At 40.5% G+C, this 11,498-nt stretch overlaps 1 protein-coding gene across 1 annotated transcript; it reads right to left on the minus strand.

Annotated features, from left to right (window-relative positions):
• Positions 1 to 2,567: 2,567 nt before the first annotated feature.
• On the minus strand, positions 2,568 to 10,912 carry LOC141802896 (glyceraldehyde-3-phosphate dehydrogenase-like). Its single transcript, XM_074686690.1, has 12 exons — positions 10,811 to 10,912; positions 10,563 to 10,610; positions 5,913 to 6,012; positions 5,672 to 5,781; positions 5,477 to 5,567; positions 5,272 to 5,387; positions 4,019 to 4,100; positions 3,609 to 3,760; positions 3,446 to 3,524; positions 3,266 to 3,349; positions 2,987 to 3,084; positions 2,568 to 2,900 (listed from the first exon to the last, which is right to left on the minus strand). Exons 2-12 carry the CDS (start codon positions 10,583 to 10,585, stop codon positions 2,831 to 2,833), a joined length of 1,005 nt encoding a protein of 334 aa, XP_074542791.1. The 5' UTR covers positions 10,586 to 10,610; positions 10,811 to 10,912; the 3' UTR covers positions 2,568 to 2,830.
• Positions 10,913 to 11,498: the final 586 nt, after the last annotated feature.

Genomic DNA, 11,498 nt, shown 5'->3' on the forward strand with positions numbered 1-11,498 from the left:
GAAACAAAAAATCTCTCTTTTCTCTGTTCTTCAGCTGAAATCATTCTGTCACTCTTTCTGTTTTGTGGGTACGGGTTAGGGAATTTTGTAGGTTAGGTTTAGGGAATTAATTGAAATGAAATGGTGACTGAAACCAGTATTTTTTTTTAAATAAATAAATTGTGAATGAACAACAGCAACAGCAATAATAATAATAATAATAATAATAATAATAATAATAATAATAATAATAAATAAATAAATAAATAAATACATTAAAAAAAGGTCCACAAGAAAATAGATGACGACATCCCGTCCACCACTCTTCAGTCAGCCAGTCTCCACCTCCACAGGGTCCAGGACTGAGCTTCTTCAGCAGTCTGTTCAGTCTCTGTCTCCTGGATCCTGTCTGCTCACAGCAGGTGAAGCTCTTCACATGTGGCGCCGGCATCCAATGTCAGCTCCGCCAGCCACGTCCGTGAACAGCACGATGTCACTCTGCCCTCCCGCAACCCCTCTGCTGCTGAGCTAGCAAGGCTAGCTCGTCCATCCCACCGGAGATAGATCCCACGTTCCCAACAACGATGGATGGAAGGACAGGTCCACGTCGTCACCTCCTAGCTCACACCTGAGAACCAGCACGTCATCCTCACCTCCTTCCCCTCACCTTGTGAGAAAAAAGTGAGTTTCAAAGGGAGGGGGCAGCAAAAGAGAAGGCTCTGTACCCCCAGGTTCGGTGCTTGGTCCTAGGGACGGTGAGGAGGTTTGCAACTGAAGAACAGAGGGTGCAGGAAGGGGTGTAGGGGTGGAGCATGTCAGTAAGGTATAGAGGGGCCTGGTTATGGAGTGCATTGTGGGTAAGGAGGAGGATTTTAAACTGGATACGGTAACGGACGGGAAGCCAGTGGAGATCTTGAAGAATGGGAGTTATGCGTTCACAGGAACGGTACGGGTGAGGAGGCGGGCGGCACAGTTTTGTATATACTGGAGTTTGTTGAGGTGGTTGATGGTTGTGCCAAAAAGGATGCTGTTGCAGTAGTCGATTCAGTGATGTGATGAAGGCGCGGATGAGGGTTTCAGCTGCAGAGAAGGAAAGAGAGGTGCGAAGGCGGGCGATGTTCTTAAGATGGAGGAAGGCTGTTTTTGTGACTGCTTTGATGTGATGAGAGAAGGTGAGCTTGTTGCCGAAGATGACTCCAAGGTTATGGCAGTGGGAAGAAGGTAAGAGGGTGGAGTTTTGAAATTTGATGTGGAAGTCTTCGGCTGTAGAGGTAAGGGAGTTTGGACCGATTAAAAGAATATCGGATTTTGAGAGGTTAAGTTTTAGAAAATTACTTTGTAACCAGGAGCTGATGTCGGAGAGGCAGCTAGAGAGGGCGGACTGGGTCAGAGAGGTTATTGATTCAGTGGATATATAGAGTTGAATGTCATCGGCATAACAACGAGAGCGGGGACCATGACGTTGGATAATCTGACCAAGGGGAAGGAGGTAAAGGATGAAAAAGAGGGGACCAAGCATCGAACCCTGAGGGACACCTTGGGATAGGGGGGCAGTAGAAGAGGAGCAGTTGTTGATGAAGATGAATTGTTTCCGGTCACTGAGGTACGAAGTTAGCCAAGTGAGGGCATCGTCTGTGATGTGGAGGAGAGATTTAAGGCAGGGAAGCAGGATGGAATGGTTGATTGTGTCAAAAGCGGTGGGGATGGAGGAATGAGGATGGAGAGAAGGCCAGAGTCAGAGGAGAGGGGGAGGTCCAGATTGAAACTATTCATAGAGGGTGTTGATGGTGAGGTGGGTCTTGATTTGTGCGGCAACGGTACAAACAAGGATCTCGGTGAGAAAGTGCAGGTTAGATATGGGGTGAAAGTTTCAGACCAGGTTTCTTGAGGATCGGAGTGATGGCAGCAAGTTTGAGAGATGGAGGGACAGTGGAGGAGGTAAGTGAGGCGTTGACAATTTCAGTGATGAAGGGGGAGATTGTAGGGAGGCATTGTTTAATGAGGGACGATGGGATAGGGTCTAAAATGCAGGTGGAAGAGACAATTTTTGACAGCTCAGTTTGGGAGATGAAATTGAGTTGGCAACAATTTTGAGACAGTTTGGTCAGTGGAGGATTCTCCTTACGTCATCAGCTGGCGTCATTAGTTAACCACTTGGCAGTGTTAATGTCATGTAGCTAAGACCACCATCATCAAAATTCCTAAATAATGTCAAGGATGGGTTGAGCCGTAAAGGATTCTCCTGTTGTATCCTCCACAACCCGGGAAACATAACGTCTGAAATACTCTAGATGCGTCTGCGGTCGGTCACTGCAACGATCGATAGGTTTCCATTCAATTCAATGCGTCAACTTACACTGGATCCGTTCCGTTGGCTGGTCTGTCATGTAGACACTGATCTATGATGCAAAAACTCAGTGTAGGGAAGATTGCGCAGGACAGGAAGTTAGACACTGGACAGACATGACTCTGTAGTGGAAATCACTGCATTAAATCAGATCTAACGTCTGAAGAAATGGTCCGTCTTTGTGTCTGTGCAGCAATATGAGGAGTGAAATCAAAAGTCTGAGGTCTTTCTCAATCTGAGGGCTTTATTTTCATGTTAAGTGCAAAGGAGCCACTGTGCATGTTCAGTGCTACGAGACCATTCAGTACAACACCAATCACCTCTACACACACGGTCTGCTGCTGGCCTCGCAGGTCAGAGGTGACTTCACCATAAAAAAAGGTTTTATCATCAGCTAGACGTTTGTCCAAGAGGAGCTTGCTCCCGAGGCCGGATGGCGCAGCATCCAGTTACAGGTGACGGAGGAGGGAATCATGGGAAGAAAGGAGGAGTCAGGGAAGGACTTTACTCCTTGGAGGCCATGTGCAGGACCAGGTCGCACACACGGTTGCTGTAGCCGAACTCATTGTCGTACCTGCAGACGAACAGGAGAGTGGAGACTGAGTGACGTAGACTTAAAGCTGTGAGGTCTCTGGTTCAGAGTCTGACCCGCCCACTCACCATGAAACCAGCTTGACGAAGTGGTCGTTGAGAGCGATGCCAGCGCCAGCGTCAAAGATGGAGGAGTGAGGGTCGCTGTTGAAGTCTGTGGACACAACCTGAGCAGAGAGAGGAAAAACTGTTGATACCCTGAAGATCACAGCCCTGTTTATCTACATAACTTAGCATGTGCTGCCATCTAGTGGCTCATGTTTGACTCTACACTGCTCCACGTGAAGCACGGCTCGTTGAGTTTGGACTTTTTCAAGACTCCAGGAATCTGTGGACATGGTTTTTTACCTGATCCTCTGTGTATGCCAGAACTCCCTTCATGGGTCCCTCAGCGGCGGCCTTGACGACCTTCTTGATGTCGTCGTACTTGGCCTGATGAACACCACATTTTGATTTGAGACAAAAAGCTGATATTAAACTTTCTTATTTCATGTGTAAACAGCTCAGCTTCTCCATCGTGAAACTTACGGGTTTCTCCAGACGGACGGTCAGATCAACGACGGAGACGTTGGGGGTGGGGACACGGAAAGCCATACCGGTGAGTTTTCTACATAAAGAAACAAGTCAACTATAAGTCAGTCTGACCAACAAGAAGAACACAGAAAATTCGAAATGTGTTTGGAGTCTGTACCCGTTCAGCTCGGGGACGACCTTGCCCACAGCCTTGGCGGCTCCGGTGGAGGCGGGGATGATGTTCTGGGAGGCACCGCGTCCATCCCTCCACAGTTTTCCAGAAGGACCATCAACGGTCTTCTGTGTGGCGGTGATGGCGTGGACTGTGCTCTGGAAAAGGAAGGCATCAGAGAATTAAAGGAAAGGTTCAGGATTCTGGTGCCAAATTAAATTCCTAAGACATCGTGTGTTTCAGGAAACAGACGACTGGATGAATGAACCAGAGCACAAGGTTGGAAAGACACTGGTCAAACTCTGGCTCTAAAGTAATTTTGCCAAAAAATCAAAATTAAAAACAGTGCATTAACGCTCATTAACCTTGACCGTGGATGTGTGTGTATCTTTAAAATAAAAAAGATGTGTTTTTACCATGAGACCCTCAAGGATGCCAAAGTTGTCGTTGATGACCTTAGCGAGGGGAGCCAGGCAGTTGGTTGTGCAGGAAGCATTGCTACAAAGACAAGGCAATAAAAACATGTTAGTGGATAAACAACCTAACCAAGTGGTTGTGTCACATAAATGCCCACATAAAGTCCCACCCACAAACATGATGAGCCAATCACAGGGCGTATAGCTTTCCAACCCAGTTGGACAGTCTCTGCCTGTACGTCTATTGAAATACACTGCAGAAGGTTGGTTTTCGTTTGGTTTTATGATTTTTTCTTCTGAGAGGCTGGGTGACAGGATGTACTTTTTTTTACTCTTTCATAAGCCTCATTTCAAAAACAAAACAAAAAAGTGTACAAAATTCATGCATAGGAGAATTATAGTGATAAATTATCTAAGTGAAGTGTTTTGTGTTAATAAAACTGTACGTTATGTCTTAGTACTTTGTTTAACCAATTAGCAAATTGAAAAAAAGAAAAGAAAAATCTGTTATGTCATTAATCTGCAAAATTTATGAAAGTTAAAAAATATCAAAATTTTCAAGAAAAATTAAGTTGTTTAAAAAAATCACAAAATTAAAAAAAGTGAGATTCCAGAAATTACTTATTTCAAAAAAATTGCCAATATTTCATAAATCTGCAAAAAATTAAATGTACTTTAAAAATTCACTAAATTTAGAAAAAACAATTCATTTTATTTCATTTTATTTTTAATGGAATTGAAAAATATAAAAAATGCAAAAATTAAAAAATTAAATATGCAAAAAAAAACCAAGTTTTTAAAAATAAAAAAAATGTCAAAAAATTGAAATAAAAAAAAAAACGGGAAAAAAAAACCTCTTTAAATATAGAAGCGTTAATTCAAGAAGTGATGCATTTTTAATTTAACAAAATACACATTATTGTGTAAATAAATACCTTATTTTCTCTAAGTGTTTTTTTTTTGATGTGATGATTTTGTTCTAGGTGCTGTCTCTTTAAGGCTCCCTGTTCCACAAACCCCCTTTACTCTGATTGGCCAGCACTCTGGAGGCTTGTCCAGGGCAAATCTTGGTGTTTGGGGCCCAACCCTTCAATATGTCATGAATGACCTCATCATGTCAAGAAGTACGTATCCATGTTTCAGATATGAGACAGCAGAATACCCCCTCTTTAACGCGGAAAGTAAACACAGTACGAAGGGAACTCTAGGTTTTGAAATTGTAGACAATATTGTTTCTGTTCTTAGAGACTCACCTGACGACCTTCATGGAGTTGTCGTACTTCTCGTGGTTGACGCCCATGACGAACATGGGAGCATCAGCACTGGGAGCGGAGATCACCACCCTCTTGGCGCCGCCCTTCAGGTGAGCCTGGAGAGTGACGGAGATGAGAGGTCATTCAGTTGAAAAACAAATCAATAAAAAATGAAACTCTGAAGCTACTCAGCGTGATGACTCACAGAGGCCTTCTCGATGGTGGTGAACACACCGGTGGACTCCACGACGTAGTCGGCGCCAGCATCGCTCCATTTGATGTTGGCGGGGTCTCTCCTGAGCATCGGCACAAACGGGAGAGGTTTAACACTCTGCACTCTTATATTTCAGAAAAAGGTAGATTTTAATTCCAAAAGTGTAAATCTAAAAGAAGTGCGTACTCGTGGAAGACCATGATGTGCATGTTTCCGATCACCAGCTTGCCGCCCTCGGCCTTCACCTCTCCGTGCTTCCACACGCCGTGAGTAGAGTCATATTTGAACATGTAGACCTGGAAAGAGGATTTCAAGATGTTATTTAGGATAAATTTAAACAACCTCTGCTGGTTGGTTTAGAGAAGATTTTAGTTTGACTCTTTAACTTTTCTTAAGCTACAAAAAGACCCGCAGATAGTCCTCTCACCATGTAGTCCAGATCGATGAAGGGGTCATTGATGGCCACAACCTCCACTTTGCCTCCAGTGGCGGCGGCACGGGTCACCAGACGGCCGATACGTCCGAATCTGAAACCCAGGAGGACACAGTCAAACACAGGGTGAAAGATGAGGATGTTAACCTGTTGTGTTTGTAATTTCAAAACTATTTTGAGGAGCTCGTGGGGCAAAAACAGGACTGCATTTCTCCGCTTTGACCAGCAGGTGGCAGCAAAACCCCAGCTTTACAAAAGCAGCCCAAGCAGAGAACAGCAGAGCCATACAAGGCCTGCCAACCTCGACTTCAGATAACAATAGTCGCAGCATAAATCCTGTTTATGCCTAATATGGCTGCTGTTACAGGAGGTCAGAGAGCGAAGAGCTGAAACCAGAGGAGGCTGAGAGCAGGAGGAAGAGTTCAGCCAGGAGCTGAGGGGAAATTTAGTCTGACAGCAAAAAGAGTGTGAAAAATGTGAAGGAACGCTGCCACATCCACTGAGCTGGTGTGGGATAAATGTCACAGTTTGATGTCGTCAGAGAAGAATTTAAAGCCTCGCAATGTCCACTAATGTTAAAGTTAAGCACAGAGGAGACAACACTCACGTCCTTGTTCTGCTTTACGACCCCCAGCTGGATGCAAAGGGTTCAAATTCAAGCTATTTGACCTTCAGACTGACTTTAGACTGCGGGGGAATGCAAATAAATGCATCTTTTAACTGCTTTGTATTATTGTTACAGAACATTTAAAGAAGCTGTCTGCTGCTAAACTGCCAGGATGGACATTACAAAGACCTGTGTGGTGTCCAGGATGAGGTCAGAAGGGTTTGATCAAAGAAGAAGAGCAAATGTTGGGTTGAAACTTTGCTCAAAAGGCAAGAAGTCAATGTGGAGTTGGTGTAAATCTGGAAAAAATCATAGAATATTCATGGGAAAATAATTTAAGTGTTTGAGCTTGAATAAAGTGCATTTTTTTACAGCTGGATTTTGAAGCAACGTGTCTTAAATGCTCAAGTATTGTTAATGGAGAATATGGGGCGCCCTCTGCTGAAAAAAAATATGATCAATAATGATCAGTTTATCTATGTATTTATTTATATTTTTATCAATTTAATTATCTATTATTTATTTATTTATGTTTTTAAATGTATTAAATTATATTTTTATCTATTTTTATTTATTTATTTATTTATCTATTTATTTATTTATTTATTTATTTATGTTTTTTAGATTTATTTATCATTTATTCATATTTTTATCTATTCATTTAGATTTTTTATTTAATTATTTATTTATTTTTCATGTTTTTAAATATATTTTTCGTTTATTTATATTTTTTATCTATTTATTTAGATTTTTATTTAATTATTTATTTATTTACAGTTCTGTTTTTGTTTTGTTTTTTACATTGATTGATTTATTTTTTTCTAATATTTAAACTATTCAGATTTCCTTAAAGGTATTGTTTCTCTATTTACCTGTGAATATCTATCCTTGTCTTAATTCCTATTTTTTACTTTTTTTTTCTCATCTTAAACCATTTTATTTTGTTTTCAGTAAAGCCTCAACTGTTCCTTTATTTCCTTGTGTAATTCTTAATTATGTACTGCTCCTTTAAGACATTTTTTCTTCTTTCTATTATTGTTGTTGTTGGTAAATCTGAATGACTATTCTTTTGGTTTATATCTTGTATTGAATTGCCTTTTTTTCTATTTGCTATTGTCTCTTAAAGATTCCCTTAAAAAAACAATAACATATTTAAAGGTTTAACCTGTTAAAAAAATGGTCATGTCCATGTTTGTTAGGGAGCATACAGGCTTAAACTTAGCAGAGACCCTCACATGGAAATATAAATATTAAAATAAAAGTACAGGCATTAAAACCCCAAACAGGGTCATATCAAAGTGAGGATACAGAATCAGTGACCGAGCCTCGTTACATAACATCACAAACCCCCTCCTCCTCCACTCAGGAGTCCAGTTACAGGCGTACTGTAAATCCTCATGGGTCAGTCTGAAACTCAACCTGCTGTTTCAGACACAATCATGCGCTCTGCGTGCCAACATCAGAGACTGAGTCTATCTAAAGAAAGGTCAGAGTGCAGCAGGAAGTCAGCACAGCTCACGTTGTCATTCATAGAGGAAGGTCACAGCTGCAACAGGCGGAGTCCTGGCTGAGTCCACTGCAGGATTTTTAGACATCGCAGCTAAAACTACTGTTCAGGGATCACTGAGTCGAAGGATGACAGTTAAATGTCGTAACCTCACTTGTTGGCATCAGAATTACTCGTTGGTTAAATTTATAATTTTTTATAGCTGTGGACCTGAACTGACAGACATGCACAGTGGCTAAGCTGTAGTTCAACTATTCAACCACTAGGTAAAAACAGCTACTGCTATGATGCTCTACTACCCAGATGTAAACAGACACAGATGACAGACTATGTTTGTAGCATGATGTGGTTTGTTGGTGGTGTGGTAATCAGCACTAGCAAGAGGTGCTAGCTCTGCTAATGTTAGCCACATTATGCTAACCAATTTGACGTTGCAGACTCTGTTCCTGTATCAAAGTGTGCTCAATTAAAACTGTTTTTCAAATGTTTGCTTCTCTTTAAAGCCTGATAGCTGGTACAAATTTAAGATACGCTTCAGAATACAAAATAAAAGGCAGGAAACAGATTTCTCTCCTCAGCAGACTCCGGATACGTCAAGTTGCTACTTCATCTCTTGTGTAAAACAAAAAAACAGTAAAAATAGAAACGTAGTAAAAATATAGTGAAAAGTTATCTAAATTAAAAGTTTTTTGTGTTTATAAAACTGCAAATGTGATGTCTTTGTTTTCATTGTTAACACATTTTTGAAATATTAAAAAGAAAAATTAATATCATAAATCTTATCATTTTGGAAAATTAATAAATTTCAAAAAGACGCAATTTTTTTTTCAAAATTTTACAATTTTTTTCACAAAAAAGAAATTTTGCAAAATATTGCAAGAAACTAAAATTTCTAAAAATTTGCTACATTCTCAAAAAAAATTGTGAAAATGTCAAAATGTGCAAAATTTCTCAAAACATGGACTTGAAATGATTTGCAAAAATTTGCAGATATAGAAAATGAACTTTGCAAAAACCTTCAAAAAATTGGGATTTTATTTCTAAATATGAAAAAAGTAAAAAAAAAATTGAAGATCATTAAAATTGTAAAAAAATTCAAACAAAATGAAAAAACTAAATAATTGAAATCTATTTTGCAAGATGTGGTGATGTTTTTTGTACCCTTTGCAAGAAAAATAAAAATTCTTTATTTCAATAATATTTTTTTTTTAAGCTACAAGGAGCCCCTGCAAAGGAGTCAAAGAACCACAGGTTGAAGACCCTTGTTTTAGTTTGACAAAACATGGAGAATCTGAATGGACGGCCAGGAGGTCTAGACTACTTCCTGCTTTGCTCTGGAGCAGCAGTCATGTTTCACTGGATCAAACTGTATTAGAGGGAAACTCATTATAACTCCACACAGGTTCAGTGAACAGCTCAGGTCAACCTTTTTAAACTTTAAGTTATGAAATCTTGAAGTCAGAGCAGACTCTGGAGCTCTCCTTAGTCAGTTCTGGTGAATCACCAAGTGACCAGGAGTCCAAACTGGACCTGAGCCTGTCCTCTGTCTCTGAGGCTCGGTGCTGGTTTTGGTGCAGAGCCAGGATTCAGGAGCTAAATCTCTTTGCAGCTGTTTCAAAGACGAGGAGGAAATGTTTCACCGGCCACCTCTGAGTCCAGAGAGCGGTGTCCAAACAAAAAATAAAAAAGCCGTCCGGATGATCTCCGAACTTCAGCTGAAAGGTTAGAGCGTTAAAAATAGACGGAGGGAGAATAAAAGGAATGTGACAGCTGAGAGGAGCAGAGATGCAGACAGAGAGGAGGAGGAGGAGGAGGAGGAGGAGGAGGAGGAGGGGGTCTCTGAAGGGTGTGGAGGAAGAGGGGACGCCAAGCGTGACAACACAACACCACCAGACTATAAATAACCAGAGAATAGACGGCTCCTGTCCTGAGTCCGCTCCTGTCACTTCAACAACACTTTCTCCAAGAGAAACTCAAAGAAAAGGAAAAAATGAAGACGATTGTAAACTTTATGACAAGCTGCATCACACTCTCACTGTTTGTTGCTTGCTTCTTCATTTCAGGTGGAAATAACCCATCATATCCTGACTGAACCACTTCATCCCTTCAGTTTCCTCTGCTCAGCTCCTGATTAAACTCTCCTCAGGGTCACAGAAACATCGTTAGGGTCCTGTTTCCAGAAGATCTTTGCACTCCCAGCTCAGTAATCCTTGTCAAATTATTACCAATTTAGGAAATGAGAATCTCTCATGCACCCAATGCAGAATATACACACCTGCAACACACTTTGGCACCTGGAGTGCACACTTACAGAGCTGCTGTATGCCAACATGTAAAATAAATCAACTTAAAGGGCTTTATTACAGCATATTTCTGTGTGTTGCAGCAGACGCATGTAGTTTTCTATAAAGAATATCACATGACTAGTTTGCTCCTCATGCAAAGTTTTAAATAAAGTTACCAACAGACAAACTTACATAAAAAAAAAAGTGGAGGAAGATTTTCTGTGAGTGAAAAGACATTAACTCACCCGTTGATTCCGATCTTCACCATTTTGTCTGTTATTGACTAATCCTCACTGCAAGAGAAAGATGACACTTTTTGAACAAACTTTAAAATATATAAGTACAGTTGAAGTTTGACTCTTCAAATTAAAGTTTAGAAAGCACAACATGCAGATTAAATGATGGGTCTTTTATTTTGAAAGTGTCTCTTCGCACAGAAACCGAAACTAAACTCTGATGAAAAGTTAGACACTCAGGAAAAGTTCCCACTCACCGTCAGTGAAGGCACCTCAGTCAGCTTTCCTCTGTGGGAGAAGTGAGCGCGGGGACGAGCGGAGGTGTCACAGCTGTTTTATACCTGCTGCGCGCCGCCAGGCCACGCCCCCTTTTTTAGAAATGTCAAGGGCACGTGAGGCTGTCTGTGGAGGAGTTTATGTAAAGGAGCACCTGACGGAGTCTACACCTGCCGAGAGTTGAGTCATATGTATCCACGCAGGGAGGATTTTACAGGAGATCTTGAAATGAAATAGAATAGCATGAAAAATAAAAAATAAATAAAGATAGCATGAAACAGACATCATGTCTGGTTCATATAGGAGTAGTGTGACCAATAATGCATAAGCGCGGCAGGGTTTGGATAGCCAGTGTGACTGCGCCCTTAGTGGTCCCTTGGGAGTCAAAGCAGACTTAAGTGCCCAGTAGACAAAAAAACCTTAAGTGCCCTCTTGGTTAAAATTAAAGGAAAAATAAATAAACGAATAAATAAAATAATAAATAAATAAAGCTAAAATGGCCTCTTGTTAAAAAAAAAAAATACAAAAAAAAGATAAAGTGCCCTCTTGGTAAAAATTAAAGAAAATAAACAAATCAATTGAAAAAAGCTGAAGTAGCCTCTTGGTAAAAATTAAAAAACTTTTAAAATAAAAATAAATGATTAATTAAATGAATAAATAATTTGGCCT

This window comes from Halichoeres trimaculatus, unplaced genomic scaffold (genome assembly GCF_033239565.1).
Source record: "Halichoeres trimaculatus isolate MK-OKI-2021-1 unplaced genomic scaffold, fHalTri1.1 fHalTri1_scaffold_14, whole genome shotgun sequence".
Lineage (NCBI taxonomy): Eukaryota > Metazoa > Chordata > Actinopteri > Labriformes > Labridae > Halichoeres > Halichoeres trimaculatus.

Bases quoted from the DNA above. Each gene is read 5' to 3' on its own strand.
- LOC141802896 (XM_074686690.1), bottom strand. From the start codon at position 10,585: ATGGTGAAGATCGGAATCAACGG. The intron at 3,350-3,445 runs GTAAGTTTCACG...GGTGTTCATCAG, and splicing joins CCGTCCGTCTGGAGAAACCC to GCCAAGTACGACGACATCAA. The intron at 2,901-2,986 runs GTGAGTGGGCGG...GTTCGTCTGCAG, and splicing joins TTCGTCAAGCTGGTTTCATG to GTACGACAATGAGTTCGGCT.